The sequence below is a fragment of the Azolla caroliniana genome, unplaced genomic scaffold (assembly GCF_043228905.1).
Source record: "Azolla caroliniana isolate FFs.n. ecotype wild unplaced genomic scaffold, voAzoCaro1.0.p SCAF_3, whole genome shotgun sequence".
NCBI classification, from domain to species: domain Eukaryota; kingdom Viridiplantae; phylum Streptophyta; class Polypodiopsida; order Salviniales; family Salviniaceae; genus Azolla; species Azolla caroliniana.
The window spans coordinates 3,479,264-3,498,218 of record NW_028230438.1 but is presented as its reverse complement, the minus strand read 5'-3'; the positions used below and the strand labels follow the sequence as shown (position 1 = coordinate 3,498,218).

General features: G+C 36.8%; 2 protein-coding genes across 2 annotated transcripts; one reads left to right on the top strand and one right to left on the bottom strand.

The window, feature by feature from the left end:
* The first annotated feature begins 3,957 nt into the window (after positions 1-3,957).
* On the top strand, positions 3,958-7,212 carry LOC147865905 (pentatricopeptide repeat-containing protein At4g18520, chloroplastic-like). The gene is made up of 6 exons (XM_087316012.1): positions 3,958-3,978; positions 4,147-4,289; positions 4,387-4,719; positions 4,814-5,096; positions 5,222-5,306; positions 7,121-7,212. Exons 1-6 carry the CDS (start codon positions 3,958-3,960, stop codon positions 7,210-7,212), a joined length of 957 nt encoding a protein of 318 aa, XP_087172138.1.
* Positions 7,213-11,985: 4,773 nt separating this feature from the next.
* On the bottom strand, positions 11,986-15,067 carry LOC147865904 (protein DETOXIFICATION 54-like). The gene is made up of 2 exons (XM_087316234.1): positions 14,840-15,067; positions 11,986-14,165 (listed from the first exon to the last, which is right to left on the bottom strand). Exons 1-2 carry the CDS (start codon positions 14,951-14,953, stop codon positions 12,657-12,659), a joined length of 1,623 nt encoding a protein of 540 aa, XP_087172360.1. The 5' UTR covers positions 14,954-15,067; the 3' UTR covers positions 11,986-12,656.
* Positions 15,068-18,955: the final 3,888 nt, after the last annotated feature.

Below are 18,955 nucleotides of genomic sequence, written 5' to 3'. Positions count from 1 at the left end.
CAAATGTCCTACTTACTCTTCTATCACTATAGATTGATGCATACTTCTATACAAGTACACATATATTGTTATATAAAAGCCAAGCCCTCCTCTTATATCTAGTGTCAGTTATCTTTGATATATTGTTGAGTTACGCAATTGATTGGTTACCGTAATTTTATTAGGGTATTGTTATCACTCATTTTGCTAATACCTTGTCTTTCATCAACTTGTGTATGTCTTAATTCTTTTCTTGCAACACTACCCTCAAGCCCATAAAGGGCATAATTATGGCATTCACTTTGTTTGACGTTTGCAATAACTCTTCCTTTCGAGAGGATGTAGAGACTTCCTTTTCATAACCCCTCTTTTTTTACTTTAGTTTGATAACTAGACATTGAGGGGATTTAAGGATCGGCTTTGCTTGGGGAAGTCATTCGTATACTTGAAAAACATAATACTTCTATTTTTTTTACCAAAACCAAAATATCCTTCCATTAGTTTTTAGAAAAGTCATAACAACTATGGTGTTGTAGGTTTTTAGGGTTAGGGTAAAGGATGATGATAATCATGATGATTGATGATAAAGATAGACATGGTGGGTGTGATGATGATGGAGAGTATGATGATGAGAGAGATCATGTAGAGAAGCATTGCACGGTGGGGGGTGGTGCATAGAATGGCTCCACCCCCCTCCCAAGGGGTTCAACGTTAAAGGGGAGAAAGAGATGACAAGAGAGAGAGAGAGAGATTGAGAGAGAAATGGTTATTCCCCATAAGGGGTTAAATAGGTACAAAGGGGTAGATCCACAAGGGTGCAAGCCCCCTTGGCATTCACACCTAGTCACTCACTCACACCTCTTTGTATCTACCACACTCACACCTACATTCACACTCATAATCGTATAAAATCACACATACATATCAACACATTACATCTTTCACCCTCACTTATCACATTTATCAATCACCCGTACATCTCGTACGATAACATACAAAATATTTTTTCCCAACTAATCTTTATAAGACGATGGTTAAGGAAACAAATCTATGTACTCCAAAGTAGAGGAAAAACTAATCTGAAAGTTATTCTATAGACACATTCCAAGCTATTCCATTGACAACAACAAAAGTAGTTGCATCCAGAGACAAGCCCTTGCAACTCATAGATATGAACCATTTCAATGCTTCTTCAGCCTGCTCTTGTTCAGCATAATTTGTAATCAATACATTCCAAGCTATTCCATAAACAGAAACAAAAGTTGTGACATCCAGAGACAAGCCCTCACAACTCCTTGATTGTAACCATTAGAATGATTTTTCAACATGCTATATCCACCAATGCAATTCCAATAAATCTTCCTTTACCCTAAAAACCGAATGCTACCACAAGCTTCCAAGGTAGAGAACAATGTATTCCATGCCTCTACATCTCGGTTTTGAAGGCGATCAAATGCATTCTGTGCTTCTTCAAGACAACCACATTTCATATGCACGTCTGTAAACACAAAAAGAATGTTTCCTCTTTCCACATCAATCATCTTGTTGGTTACCACCAAATTCCTGGTTCTATACTCCCTCCATTCTCTTGAAACTACCTCGTATACATGAAAACAATGATCACTTGTATGCTCACACAACTTCGGAGAACCATAGCATGCAGACCATTCTTCAAATTACATCATTCTGCCACACCCAATCCTTGTTGTATGATCACCAAGTAAACCACAAAAAATCTCTGTTGAACCATGATCCACCTAGCCACATATAGCATATGTCCAACAAAGCCTTTACAAGCTCAATATTGTCTTTTAGCAGCCTGATACTCATGATTCCATTGCAAGTTTCAGTACCTATTAACCACTCCCATAGTGCCACCTGGTAGTAATATCCTGAAATTAGTGCATTTTTAGACGTCATAGCCCGAACCGGAAGTCCCTCTTTCCTCATAGGTAAAACACACAATATGAGGGTCATATGGCGGCCTTCTAGCGTCTTCCATTACTTTGTCTCCACACAAAGAAGTTGCATTGTGAAACACCATCCTTCTTCAACCTGCTCATAGTTAGCTACACCTAAAATTGTCTCCACTCATCCTCCCCAGAAAAAAGAGAAAACCACTCCCCAAATTTGGAAAGTAAATGAAACATAATCTATCCTCCTTGTCACTCCCTAGAAGTGCTTCAACATCCTTTAACATCATCCATCTCTGCCCCATAATAAAAAGATTTTCTCATAAGGATGGCTTCCCCAAGCAAAGCCAAACCACTCTTGTAATTTCCACTTTCAATGTACACAAAGTAGCTACATCTTGAGATAGTCTTTTATTTTCCGCATTTAACCAACTTATAAATAGCAATACATAAGGCCTGGTACCAAATGTATACATCCTAATACAATACCTTTTGACAATTTGTCTCCACTCATCCTCCCCAGAAAACTGAAAAAACCACTCCCCAACTTTGAAAAGTCATTGAAACATAATCTAGCCTCCTTGTCACTCCCTAGAACTGCTTCAACATCCTTTAACATCATCCATCTTTGTCACAAACACAAAGCAAAAAGATTTTCCCCATAAGAATGGCTTCCCCAGATGCAACAACTTTGTGTACGTTGAAAGTGGAATAATACTTCTATTTTTTGTTGGAGAAGGATGATGTTATGGGAGGAGGAAGCATTTCTATGGAGTGACAGGGAGGTTTAATAATGTGGCATTTTTAATGAAACCAAATTTCGAGTTTGAGAGATCTCTCTTTCCTTATTTCAATCTTGAGTTGGGATGTAACATACTTCCTCCTTCCTTCTTAATTGCAGGTTTGATCATATTAGTTGTATGTTATTCACAGTGTCCTTATTTGTTCTCCATTCAATCTCATATTTAAGTGCCATAGCGTGAGAGCCTTTTCTGTTGGTTAGGAGAGGAGAAGAATTAGGGACGGGGAATAGGGTTAGCATTGGTTCTTGCTTGGGGGAGTTGATTTCAATTATCTTGAAGGTGGGATCACATTAGCTACACGTCACTCTTGGTGTCCTTAGTTTTTCTTCATTCAATCTCTTATTTTGAGTGACATAGAGTGAGAGCCTCTTCTATTTGTTAGGAGTGGAGGTGAATTAAGGAAGGAGAATAAGGTTAGCATCACTTCTGCTTGGGGGAATTGATTTCGATCAACAATTTATCTTCTTTTTGTATTCCATACTATATATATGCCAAATGTGGTTTCCTTGCAAAAGCACAAGAGGTTTTCATAAGCTTAGGCTTTCAAATGTGGTGCTTTGGACCTCACTCATTAGAGGATATGTAGAGAATGGCCAAGATAAAGAAGCCTTGAATTAGGTTCAGCTTATGCAAGATCAAGAGGCACTCAATGTGTTCAAAAGACTTCCATTACATAATAGAGTAGTTTTGGCAAGAAAAAGGATAGTTTCATAATGTTAGTTTTTCATGGCATGTAATGTGAGACCCAAAAAGAAATAACTGAGATTTTATTCAATCTCAAGGCATGTGGCAAGAAGAAAGACCTTGAAGGTATCAAGGTCCATGCTCATATTCTATAAAGAGGTTTTCTAGCAAAGAATACCCATCTTGGAAGTAGTTTAGTATGGATGTATGCAAAATGTGGTAAGAAGTACAGAAATTGCTACTATAGCTTCCTAACCAAGATATGGCTTCGTGGAATGTTGTAATTGTAGGATATGCTAACCAAAAAAACAATATGAAGTGTTCAATTGCTTTGCAATAATGCAAAAAGAGGGTCTCTCTCCAAATGCACTGACTTTGATTTGCATCTTCAAATCTTGCAGCAGCATAGAAGGTATGGTAGATATGAAAAATCAATTTCAAAATGAAATTGTGAGTAAGAGCTAATTAAGGAAGAATATCAAGCTTGGAAATTATTTGATCGATATGTTTAGAAAATGTGCTAAGCATGGAAAAGCACAAAATATTTTTGAAGAGCTTCCTATTTGTGATGATATTTCATGGAGTTCACTAATCGCAGGGTATGTTGGACGGGGCTATGCCATGAAGCATTGAACTGGTTGGAACTTATGCAAAGCGAAGGCCTCTCTCCAAGTATACTAACCCTTATTGGCATCTTGAGAGTTTGTGGCAAGTTGCAACATAGGAGATATACAGAAAGGAAAACTAATCCACAATAAATTTATTAGCAAGGGTCTACTGAGAAGAATGTGGTGATTGGAAATGCTTTGATTGACATGTATGTGGAATGTGGTGTACTCATCAAGGCTCACGAAGTGCTCGAAAGGCTTCTCGCCCGATATATAGTCTCTTGGTCTGCATTAATTTCAAGGTAAAACCAACAAGGGCAATATCTTGAAGCACTGAAGTGTTAAGAACGTATGCAAAGTGAGGGGCTTTCTCATGATGTGATCTCATTCTTTTTGCAGTTTAAAGGCTTGTAGAAACATAGGAGCTCTATTCAAGGGTAAACAAATGCATAATATGATTCTCAGCTCAAGGTTGCTGAAAAATGATTTTATGCATGGAAATACCTTAGTGAATATGTATGCCAAATGTGGAGAGTTTGTAAAATCTCAAAAAGTGCTTCAAGAGCTTCCTATTCAAGATATAGTCTCTTATAATGCACTTATTGGTGGGTATGCTAAACAAGATCAAGGCCACAAAGTATTGGACTATTTTAAACGGATTCAGAATGATGGCATTGCCCCAAATACTATGACATTCATTTGCAGTTTGAAGGCATGTAGCAACATAAGGGTGTTAGATAAGGGCAAACAAATTCATGAGGAGGTTGTGTGTAGAGGCTTGCACGACAAAGACGTTATGTTGGGGATTGCTTTAATTGATATGTAGGCCAAATGTGGTGTGCCTGCTAAGGGCACACGAAGTTCTTGAAGAGCTTCCTACCCAAAATTTCGTCTCTTGGAATGCACTACTAGTAGGATATGGCCAACAAGGGCAACGTTATGAAGTATTATACGGTTTTGAACATATGCAAAGTGAGGGGCTTTCTCCAAATGCAGTCATTTTCATTTGTACATTGAAGGATTGTAGAAGCACAGAAACAATGCACAAGGGAGAGCAAATTCATGACAGAATCATGAGTATGCAGTTACTAGAGGGGGATATTGTACTGGTACCACTTTGGTAGATATGTATGTCAAATGTGGGATGCTTGCAAAAGCAGAGAAAGTGTTGAAAGGGCCTCATGATCGAAATATTGTTTCTTGGAATGTGCTCATTGTTGGGTATACTAAGTAGATGCAAAATGAGGGCCTTTCCCTAGACATTATCACCTTCATATGGATCTTGAAGGCTTGTAGTAGCTCAAGAGATATAGAAAAAGGTAACAAGATATGCAATATTCATTGTAGTAGTGAACTATTTTGTATATTGTCTCTCGCCACTTTAATTTCAATACCAATGGAGGATATTTTTATGAAAAAAAAAACATTTCCCTTCTAAAGATTTGGCTTTACAAATTCAATTTTCAGAACTTAAGAGTTCATAATAATTTAGTGTTGCCTCCAAAAAGGAAATGTTAGGAAGTGTAGATTCTTAGTCAAGTGAGGAAGCATGAAATTATGATAGAGCTGAATGAAAAACAAAGAATGGTTCTAAATTACAAAACTATACTCTAAAATTTGGTCAAATTAAGACCATAAATCATATTAGAAAACAAGGCATAAATAGTAAAAATTTGAATCACAGTTCAAGCCCCAAAAATGGGAAGGGTATTGAACAACATGGTATTAATTTGCATTGACAAATCAAGGTATTTTGGACCTTGAGCAAGCCTTGATAGAACAGTTAACCAAAACATAAACAATATGCAAAAAATATTTCCAATTCTCAACTTTTAGTTCACAAAAATCTCTAATGTCTATGAAAGAGATAAAGTAAATGGTTCATCTCCTTCACTGTCGAGTTTCTAAAAGTGAAATCTACAATTGTACCTAGAGGATAAGTATGAACAATAACATAGGTGTCGAGCTCTTGGTATAGAATTTAAGAATTTTCTACACTTTGGCATTGTCGAGTTTCTAAAAGCAAAATCTACGATTTTACCTAGAGGATAAGCACGAACATAACATAGGTGTCGAGCTCTTCCTAGAGAATTTAAGCATTTTCTACACTTCCGCATTGTCGAGTTTCTACATCTCAAATTTCTATTTGAAAGAGATTCTAACAAGACTCAATCAAGCTCATACTAAAAATATGCTCTCAAAGAACAAAAAGAAATGATTCATCTCCTTAACTATCGAGTTTCTAAAAGCAAAATCTACAATTTTACTGAGAGGATAAGTATAAACATGTACATATGTGTCGGGCTCTTTGTCGAGAATTTAAGAATCTTGTAGACTTTGGCACTCTAATGATAACTATAACACTATAGAAATTCCTACGATTAAGTTGTAGGCATATTTAATAGTTAAAGAACATGACATGTCCTTGCTTGTTTTCACACCGTACACAATTAAGATGTTATCAACGATGTCTTATGCCTCAAAGAATATGTAAATTATTATTTTAGAAATTTCAAACGAGAAGAGTAACATCAATAATGTTGAATTGTTGAATAGCAATCCTTTTAAATGACATTTTTAGTTTTGAAATCAATGATATAATTCAAAGTTCATAATTGGTTCTTGAATGGGTATCTCTTGTATGTACCTCTTTATACTAGGTTTCCCGTTTCTTAACCCTTTTGTGTCTATTTAATGTAGAATTTTCTTTATTTCTATGAATGCCCTAGCATTCTTGTTATTCTTCATGCACCCTTGGTTAATCCTCAAAATAGACATATTGAAAGGGATGAACTAGCCATATATTCCTCAAATGACACATTGTTTTTTAGGCATATATTTGCTCTTTCAAGAGGTTGGCCTTCAAAGTTTTGGAGAAATAAATGGAAACTTGAGAAATATTTTGGAGGTTTCCCCTAGAATTCATGTCCTCACCCACTAGTTGAATCATATGCACTTCTTTCATATCTATGTATATTACTTGTCCACTCTCAACCCATTGTCAATTGTATTCACATTTTAAGTTACTTGACATTACCCTCTTGTGCGCGACCACTAGTAAAGTCTTTTGAAGTTCGAGCTCAAAGCAATGTTATTTTAATGTTGTGTGACATAGAAAATGCAATATGTTCAGGAAATATTCTAGATTTACTTCGTTTTTTTGGTGCATTTTTATCAGGAGTATCAAGTTCAGCAACAGCAGCCACAGATGGTGTTGTGGATTGAAGCATAATAGTATGATGACAGGATAAGTGACAACGGTGTGGGGGCTGAAGCAATCATGAGGGGTGAAGAAATACTCTAGATTTACTTCGTTTTTCTGGTGCATTTTTATCAAGAGTATCAAGTTCAGCAACAGCAGCCACAGATGGTGGTGTGGATTGAAGCATAATAGTATGATGATAGGATGAGTGACGACGGTGTGGGGGCTGAAGCAATCATGAGGGGTGAGGAAATACTCTACATTTACTTTGTTTTTTTGGTACATTTTTATCAGGAGTATCAAGTTCAGCAACATCAGCCACAGATGGTGGTGTGGATTGAAGCATAATAGTATGATGACAACATGAGTGACGACGGTGTGGGGGCTGAAGCAATCATGAGGGGTGAGGAAATACTCTACATTTACTTCGTTTTTTTGGTACATTTTTATCAGGAGTATCAAGTTCAGCAACATCAGCCACATATGGTGGTGTGGATTGAAGCATAATAGTATGTTGAAAGGATGAGTGACGACGGTGTGGGGGCTGAAGCAATCATGAGGGGTGAAGAAATACTCTAGATTTACTTCGTTTTTCTGGTGCATTTTTATCAAGAGTATCAAGTTCAGCAACAGCAGCCACAGATGGTGGTGTGGATTGAAGCATAATAGTATGATGACAGGATGAGTGACGGCGGTGTGGGGGCTGAAGCAATCATGAGGGGTGAGGAAATACTCTACATTTACTTTGTTTTTTTGGTACATTTTTATCAGGAGTATCAAGTTCAGCAACATCAGCCACAGATGGTGGTGTGGATTGAAGCATAATAGTATGATGACAACATGAGTGACGACGGTGTGGGGGCTGAAGCAATCATGAGGGGTGAGGAAATACTCTACATTTACTTCGTTTTTTTGGTACATTTTTATCAGGAGTATCAAGTTCAGCAACATCAGCCACATATGGTGGTGTGGATTGAAGCATAATAGTATGTTGAAAGGATGAGTGACGACGGTGTGGGGGCTGAAGCAATCATGAGGGGTTCTTCAAGAGAGAAAGTCAAAGTATCAAGTTCAGCAACAGCAACCACATATGGTAAAACAATTTAAAGAGAACGCTTCTAGAAAGGTAAATAATGTTTCTGTGGATAAGGTGTCAAATGATAAAGAGAACAGAGCTCTTTTGGGTAGTGAAACTACGGTTGAAAGCATTCAGTTTAAGATGTCAAATATGAATATTGACCTGCTTACCGATTTGAAGATTGAGAGTGGTGGCAATGCCGGGCATATTGAAGAAGTGAATCTTGATGATAACATACAGGCCAAAAATATCATGATAGATTCATGATCATCAAAGATTGCTTCCAACATGGCTACAATGAAGACACTCTTGATTTCTTCGACCAGTTGCACAATGCGTATTGGATGACATCACATACAGTTGTATCTTCAAGGCCTATATTACCAGGACAGCCATCAATAAAGGAACAGAGATTTATGATGACATTCTGAAGAAGGACATATTGGAGGGAAAAACTAAATATCACTATGTATGTGAAATGTGGAATGCGGGATAGGTCTTAAGAATTCGTTGATGAACTTTTGGTTTGGAATGTAGTCTCAAGAGCCCACTATTGGCTGCACGAGTGTTCGATAGTTTATTAGTTAATTATGTTGAATTTTTGTAATACTAGACTGTTTTGTTGAATATTGCCTTTGGCCACTTTATTTAATACCAATGGAGGATATTTTTATGGAAAAAAAAAAAGAAAAAAAAGAAGAAAATGCAATATGTTTTAAAGAGCACTCCGACCAATTATGTCTTCTTGTGAAATATTTGGAATAATAAGCTCTTTGGTGTACAACATGACGAGAATGGATTGGACCCCAAATTTTCATTCAATTTTCCTCAACAAAAAACACATATTTTCGTTATGCTACATTTTTTAGAAGCATGGAAGTCTTCAATGAGGTAGAGTCATGTGGATACACGAGGAGACGCATTCTATAATATGTGGTTGAGCAATGTGAATGTCACATTCTATAAAATGTGGTTGACTCTAAAGTACAAAATGCACGAGAGAAAAGCTCACCCATGTATGTTTGACCGTAATAAATAATTATGTAAACATGACACAAAAATTTAATTTGTCTATTTCATATTTGTCCCCCATGCTTATGCATGGCATATACTTTTGTGAAGTAACCCTTAAAATAAGTTGACGCAATTTCTTTCTTTGAAGTAACTCATGCACCTAAAAGCTTAAAAGCACTAGTACCTCCAATGACCACCATGACGGCACCGATGGGTTCTATGGGGGAGATTTTCCCTAGTCTAGTTCAACAACCCCATGGTAACTCAAAAGACAAACAAATTACCTTTGTTGTAACTTCTAGCTAAGAAAACATAAGTAGAAGTTTGTGGCATTTATGTAGATATCTCCTTTGACTTGATCATATATACTTGTTCAAGATTTGGCCTATGATTAAGTAGGATCAATTTCTCCTTTCTAATTGCAATAATTGTTCTATGCAGTGCATTTTCTAATAAGAGGTAAAGTACTTCAATCACCATCATGATTTCTAAATCTTGTTTATTGTAAGAAGAGATTTACTTGCACCTCTCAACCCTAAAATTGGTCTCGTGTAAAGAAAAATTAAAAGGTTCAAATTCATTTATGCAAAAAGGTTGTGATTAATCAAATTATTGTTTAATCACTTCTTATGATCTATTCTCCCTAGAGAGGCATATTCCCCAATCAACAATGCATTGAACACGTGGGTTTATTGGGAAATCATTTATAATGAAAACTTCCAATCTCACACAACATCCATAAACAATAGGTCTAATTTGGTTGCACTATTGTCTAGGCATGTGGCTTTCAGTTGTTTAAAAAAGCCCAATTGCATAGCTTGACATGATTCGTCTTTGGCTTTTCCACTTTGTAAGGTTTAGGTTTAACAAAAGATATCCTTTAGTCTGTCTACTATTAGACAGGGGTAGTTTTGATGTTATGGAAAAAGCCATGGGTATATTGTCGATAATATCTAGATACAAGTGTATTGATGACACCTTACCTAGAGACTATTATGTTCAAAGACATTCCTTACAGCGCAATCAAGAATATGTAAGCATTCTGTTTTATTTATTCATTGCGCTAATTATTCAAGGTTTCATTTGAACCTACAATTGTCGCAAACATGATTGATTTGTTATAGCCCATAAAGCAATTAGGCATTCTAGAGGACCAGTAAAGATTATTTACGAATATAAGACGAACAATTGGTGCACTTTATTATTTATCCAAGTGGCATGTTGTGAGTGTCATTTATATATTGTCTTAAGATTATTGAATCTCATAATATTTTCAAAATATAGAGAAATTTATTAGAATGCCTTTCTTTTCTTTTTGCATTTTGTCATAATGCTACATTTGTTTTCTTAATTAATCTAAAAGTGTGAAGAATCGTGCATCTTAATTATGTGATGTGAGGAGGGAAAATATAACAAGAATCATTTGAAAAGATGTGGTGTTGATCATTAAAACCATGTTGATGTAACCAAAAACTAATCATAGGAAGGTATTTTTTATGGTTCTAAAGGACTTACAAAATGAATCCAATGTGACATTGAAGACCATTACGAACTTTGATGGATGAAAGAACATCGTATTTATCTCATTCAATAGAATAAACACTTCTTACGATGATAATATCAACTTCAGAAAATTTTGTTCACACATCACAATAAACTATCAGCTTATCATGCATGGCATGAAAAACCACTAATGATGATCATGTTAGGACATTTCCTGGGTATCCAAACTTCTAGAGAGATATCGATAAATACACCAAAAATGAAATGATCATGACCTTACTAGGACATTTCTTGGGTATCCAAACTTCTAGAGGATCAAAGGCAAGGTTTTGACGATGTCGAAAAGGAACACTTATTGGGGATAATGAATCTAGTTGTCGCATAAGCTTTCAAAAAGAGAGGCTACTAATGACACAAGACGCATTAAGGAAAAGTGTGTTCAACAATTTAGTGGATGTCACTCAATGCATGTTAGCTTAAATTAAAATTGAGAAAGCATTTTTTTATATGCATTTGTATGTGTGACAAATAGATAGGGAGGGAGGAAGAAACATTTGAAAAGTAAAGTGAAATTTAATGGCTACAATTTTAATGACATCAAGGTGATCAATGTCGAGCAATAGCGAAAAGTAGATCAAGATAAACTAATCAAGATGAGGAATCAAGATGAATAAAAGTAGGCCTTTGTGAGAGTAAGGAGAAATATCATTATTTTTCCAACAAAGAAACCCAATTGCAAGATGAATGAATGTATCTATATCATAATATCAACATGATTTAACATACTTTTATCATGTTGTGAGGGTTTCAGCATACTCATTTCCAACTAAATTGACACTATGGTCAAATAATATATGCTTATAAAGTAAAATTGAATGCAATCGCCAATATATGATACATTTCCAACACAAGGGATGTGGAAGAAATACACAATGTTGTTGGAATCAAATGGCAATTGCGGCATAAAGGACATTTAAATTTGATTGCATGTAGCAAAAAGATACAAAACTTTGAAGAAATCGAATGCTTTTTACCCTAAAGAAGCATATATACAAAAAGGCAAGTGTTAAGAATGCATGTATTTATACACAAATGTGAATCACCAATAAGTACCTGAAAGACGTATGGTGTTCTTCATACCATAAGCAGTTCATGCCAAATGCTGAAAGGAAAAGAAGAGGGTGGGCATGAAGACACCAAATGATTAAAGATGTTAATAAAATTATGAATGAGAGGGGTCTCAATCAGGTGATGTTGATCAAAGAGAAGAATTGAATGAGAGGGGATATGGAACAACATTCACTATAGTAGGGTTACAATGAAAATATCGGATGGCATTGAGTGGAAGACTGCATGCTCAAACAAAAAAGTGTACCAAAGTTGGAATTTCCTAACAAAATTTATGTGGTATTCACCAAATGTTTGAACAAAATGAAAGCAAGGGGAGTTCTAGGTTTTGACTGAACCCTAAATAACAAATGCAAAAAAAAAATGCTGGGGACAAAATCTTGTGACCGGACCAAAAGTCTGATGAATGAATTCCACCGATTCAACCAACACAATGAACCAGAGAAGATTATTGGCATCCAAAATGTTGTGATGAGGGCTTTTACAAAAATCGCATTAACAAAAAGATCGCCCCAGTTTCCGGATACGAAGTAGAAAAGTGTGTAGGAGATGAAACCCCCAAAATCCAATTAAAAGAAAACGTCCCGAGTAGCTGAAAATATAAGATTAAGATTGTCGAAAGCCCAAAACAAAAAAGTGGCGAGGTTTCGGGAGACAGTTCCAATGTGTGTCTCCTAATAATGTTCACACCAACATCGGAGGAAGGTAGGAGGGATCTGAGTTGGGGTGGGGGAAGGGTTAGGTTTAGGGTGTTGAACCAATGAGAGCAACTTTCTCTTCATCATCGAGATTGTTATCGTGGTTATGGTCGTGATCAAGATCGAGATGGAGATCAGATATTGGCAAAAGGGCATGATGTGGCGGAAGATGACTGGTGGAGAGTTCGAGTTTCGGTTGTTGGTCCATCGAGGCTTGGTTTAATTCCCGGGCATTATGCGTCTCGGCAGACCAATCGGTAGAGAAAACAACATAGAGTATGGATGTGGCACACGCAACTTGTGCGGCCAAGAGCCCAAACCAAAGGCCTGCAAAGCCTAGAGAGGTTTGAAAGGCCAAGAATACGGCCACGGGCGTACCCACCAAGTAAAAAGAGCCCAAATTGATCCGGGCCGCGCTCGACGGCCTAGCACTTCCCCTCAAGACTCCACACCCAGTAGTCTGAGGACAGTTCCCGAGCTCGCAAAGCCCTATCAAAGGCATGACCGAAGCAGTAAGCTGTAACACACTTTGCTCTCTCGTGAAAAGTCTGCCCCATGTGTTTCTCAATGCCGAGGCCCACCCGAAATGTCCGATTCCCACTAGACCGGACACAGCTAAAGCCACAATGGCCGCACGCCGTGCCCCTTCTCCCGATCCCCTACCCAACTCATTCCCGACCCGTGTCGAGACCGAGGAGCTCAAGCCTAAAGGAATCGTGTACATAAGTGAGGTTGTTTGTATTAATATGGCTGTGCTTGCTACCGCCTCTCTTGGGTTCTCCAAATACCCCGCGAGCATGGTGAGTATCTCATACCACCACCATTCTAAGCATATAGCGCAACAACTCGGAATGGCTAGCTTCAACAATGGCCACCATTCGCGGAATACATCTTTAGTTGGCCATCCTTTCCATGTCCTCTTATATGCCCCAGAGTACTTCAAATAGCCGACCAAAAACAACAACATGTTGAGATTCGTCCAACATGCTGCCATGGCTACCCCGGGGACCCCGAGCTTCATCACAAACACGAGTAGTATATTCAACGGGATATGTAGCAAAACTGCGAGAGCAGAGCACCACATCATTGGGGCTGTGATGCCTTGTGACCGCATGTAGACTCGGAGAGGCTGCGAGAATGAGTTGATCAAGAGGTCTGGCATGGAGTAGAGGCAATAAACACTCGCTACCGTGGTAATGCTGGGGTCTTGCCCGAGTGCGAGCAAAATCCTCTCAAGGTTTAGCCATAAAACACTGATCGGGATGGTCGAGGACAGGAGGATTAAGATGGTCCTTTGAAGACTTAGGCCAATTAGAGGCCAATTTTGAGCACCAAAAGCTTGGCCACATATAGGGTCCATGCCAGAGGCAAGGCCAAAGAGAACAGAGTATCCAGTTATGTTAGTGAAGCCTATTGAAAGGGCTCCGCCCGCGAGTTCAAGGCCACCTAGCCAGCCCAAGCATAGCACGGACACCATGGCTCGGACATAGACCACAAGGTTCATGGCAGTAATTGGCACAGCAATTCCAGCCAGCTTCTTTAGCTCCTCCACTACCTAAGATATATGGTCCATCATTATCATCATCACCATCATCATGCACAGAAAGCACAACATTATGCCATACATATCATTCATACATACCATTCATGCATGTGTGCCTTATCATTATCACCAATCATCATGCACAGAGAGCACAACATTATAGCCATGCATATCATTCATACATACCATTCATGCATGTATGCCATATATTTTACATACCATACATTAAATCTTAAACCCTAAACTCTAAAATCCCAAACCCTAAACATTCAACTCTATACCTAATGCCCAAACCTTTAAACCATAAAGCCTAAACCCAGTATGAATATGTACATGAATAACTTTAAAACCCTAACTCCATATGTATATGTATATGCATAATGTCCAAACCCTAACTCCAGTATGAATATGTATATGAATAACTGTAAAATCCTAACCCTAATATGAATACACGCATAGCATTAACATTAACTCTGAACCTACAAATCCCCAATCCTTTATTATCTAATACACAGAATAGCAAAACACAAATCAAAAGATTATGCACAAAATCAAAGTCAAAACTTTGAGAAAACTTGAAGAATAATAACAGAGGACTATGAAAGAATAAAACAGGGCAAAGAAAATGGCAGAGCAGAGTATCAAGAGGAAAAGAAGGAAATGCAAAATAAATCATAAATAAATACCTGCACTCTGAGTTGCTCTGTTTTATAAGAAGCTTCTTCTTTGTTGGTGATGACAATAAGACCATTTGGAGGTTTGTCATTATCATCATCAAGATCAGGCAAGGTACCCATCATTAATCAGAGAGAATTAGAACTACAAAAGCTTACCAAAGCCATGTCTCTCTCTATGCACTCAACAAAATACATGTGTATATATACTCACACACAGGTACCTACCATGCATTACATTTACAAATTACAATTTACAATACACCATACACATACACATACACATACACATACACATACACACACACACACACATATGCATATGCATAAACATAATGCACATATGCATACACACATACATACACATATGCATATGTATACATAAAATAGCCCATGTAGCCTATATATTTAGATAGATAGCTATATATAGCCTACATTATAGTCTAAAGTTTAAACATAGACATATCTATAGCCCTAGCATCAAAACATTCCCATTTTGTTCCTCTTTTTTGGACCTTTTTACTTCCTTCCTTCCTTCCCCGTTTCTTTTCTTATGAACTATCCCGTTACTTTTTTCTCTTACACTTCGAGACAAGACGGATCAAAGAGGAAACAATCTCTTGAGTCGCAATGTCGCAATGTCTCTTCAACCACACATAGGGAGAACATATACAAATTTGTAAGCATATGTTGCCTCTTGAAAACAAGGCGAAACTAGATTGATAGACATGATGGAATCTCACATATCAAGGAAAAACTAGACCTATAAACATGATGGACTCTTGCACATCAAGGGGAGACTAGACCGATTGAGCATGGTGGCCAAATGAACGTAGTAGTTGTAAAGGTTGCCAATTGGAGACCATAAGGTTATGTATTTAGCCCCTACAATATATGATGCCATCTAACATGTTTTTTTATATATAATGCCATATAACATCTATAATATATATATATATATATATGATCATTCAAAGTTGGAATCGAGGAGTCTATCCATTTGAAAAGTATAGCTCAATTTGATTGGACATGTCTTGATTTTTTTATTTAAACCCTCACTATAGTCAAAGAAATTGTTGATTGAGAGCTTGTCCCATCGAGCTCAAAATTATAAAGCATCCATTATCCAATGTCGGGGAGAGAGGAGTGTGTTTGTGCATGATTGAGATGGGGAGGTGTGACTATTTTAGCAAAACTTGGCTATGGCTAAAGAAATATCAATGTCAATTGTAATTATTCAAAATTTCATGCCCCTAACCACTCGAGAAATGGGCAAATATTGGTCAAAACTTCAAATGTTCACATTCTTTGAGGAGATGTGTTGTCATTCGGTAGATGGATGTAATGGTGAAATGTTTGGTTTGTGGAGTATGAAGAAGGATTATTATAAAGTGACAATGTAAGTTGTCTTCAATGTGATTGGTCTCAAAGTTGATGTTGACTAGGTATTTGTGGATGTTAATCCTCTCTTGTAAGCCCCCCTTGTGTAGTTTTCCAATGAGATTTTAGAAGCATTAAAAACCAATGGCATCTCAAAATCATTGGCCAACTCATGTGACGTTCTAGGGAAACATTTATGTAGGAAAGAATCATAACCTTCTATATAAACAAGTGAAAGTCTGAAGGAAATAATTCCCAAGTTTATAGACTTTGATGCATATTGTTAACATTGTTCTCCTCGATGCTCTTTGGACACATGATAATGCCAACAACTATGATGAGAGAGTCTTCTACTACACAAGAGAAAACTCTTGGCATCTTATTCATCTAGATGCTTGAACATAATTGAGTAACATAAGGTTGAGGTTTCATGGATGTACACTCTAGTAAAGAGTTTGTGGAATGAGATGATCATAATAAATTACTTACAATGCAAACCTCGCATAGAATAGAGTCATTCACATTCACTATGAAATGCCCACTCGAGACTTGCGCTTCATATTTCTCTATACTTCCATATTGGTTATTTTTTTAATATCTTTATGTCGTTGCGATAGTCAATGGTGGTATATGTAAATGCCTATCTAAGGATAACCATGGCATATATATATGATTTATGACAAGTTTACAAGTCGTGATGCAAAGTTCAAACATTGAAGAGACTGACCTATTGCAGGTTCCTGTGATTATTTCTAATAAGTATGATATTCTTATTGATCATTTCTTGATAATTGTGGCATGTTGATATCATTGTACTAAATTTATCCATCATCCATGCGCATTGGACAAGCTAAGCAATGTTATATTCTTCACCTTCTCACTATTTTTAATAAAGTACATAAAATATCCCTATCATGGAATCTTGGGCTACCATACATATAGGTGGGAGGGAATAATACATACTCTCTATATCTCTTTGGCGATCAAATTAATTGGGTGATGATGCTTACTTAATTTGTTGTGATCGACATCATTTATGGCTCACCACATGTTAGGATAAATACATGATAATAATAAATGTATATGTACTTCTATGGGATGGAGAGTTTGATCAACAATTTCTATAATTATGCGTTTTTTATTTATTATGATATATATACTTTGCGGAAGAGATATTCCAAGAGATGCACATATAATGCATGCTTGACGCAATAATATAGAAGGTATAGTATTGTTGGACACCGACTTGAATAAAAACATTGATTCTGAGCAATAGGGATTCAAATTTCAATATCCACCATTTCCTTTTCATAAAAGTGCATGGCTTGACCTGAAAAATGGCTCAAAAGCATTGTTAGAGGTGCGCAATTATAAGTATCCAATATCACGAAAGTCAACTCTCTTTTTACAAATTGGCTTATGGTTACCTTTAACTATTGTATCAACAAACAAGTCTTTCTCCAAATGACTCTTCCTCTTGGAATGAGTTTAGATTATGATTACAAATATTTTGGATATCCTACTAAGACCCAGTAAATCTCTTTGAAGAGCGTGAAAAGGGAAATAATATAGCATTGTTGATATATGACAATCAAAGATGCACTATGAAAGGTTAGGCATTGGGCATAAAATATCAATGTAGTTGAAAGGAAGTAGAGATTGTGATATTTTTTCTCATTGGCAAAATGGATCATGAAAAACTCAACCTAGTTACCACATATGGAGCATCTATGAACGAGCTCATTGCCTCATGATTGAAGGCCATGGAATTACAATCACACATCAACATGGAATAGATAGACCAATGGTCATTCTTCGTACAAAATGGAGCCTTCTTTGTCCCTATTTAATGTTGCATCGCGTATCCATATTCTAAGACAACGACTTAACAAATAGTGACTCTCATCGTACGCATCCAATACATTGTCATATTCCTCCATGCTCAAATGTTTTCCCTAGGTTTCAGACTTGGGGCTACATATTTATCCCTAAGCATTGGTACAACACATGAATATCATGTTGGGACTATCTTAGTCTTTACCCTCCCCCCTTCGAAAGTTGTTTTCGTCATCAAACATAAGTTGGGGAATCTTTTGTGAAGTGTGGATTTGAAGTGTGAACCTTTCATGGTTGATTCATCGACACATTGCCACTTAACTAGGATCTTACAACAAACATTGTGACTCTCTTGTTTTCCATGTACATCTAGCACAAGTTTGGGCTCAAGTGGTAACTACTAACATCTTTACTAAATATGAAACTTTATTCTTAGTTTTTTATCTTTCCTTAAGAGATTATGAAGCAACTTTATTCAAATAATTTGAAACACTGATTTAATTGGCTAACACGAAAAACAAGACGAACCTTACTAGATGAAGTTAAATCATCTATATATTTGAATTACAATATTTGGAGATGACCTACAATAATATGTTGATAGCTTTGGAACTTGGTTGATCATAATCATCTATAATTCTAATGACCTTTGAGATACACATGATTTCCGCCTTCAAAAGGTACAAACCTACGCTTCATGTTCAACATATATTGGTGTTGTCAAACAAAGTCCTAAATATTGGTAGTTTTTCTTTATCCAGTTCAATTGATCTTAGTGAAGGTGATTAGAAATATTACATGCCATGGAAGGCATTTACCTTGTAGAAACAGATTATGCAATATTATACCCAAACACTTAGGGAGACAAATAAGCCTCCGATATCATTTGATCAACATTAACACATGCACACA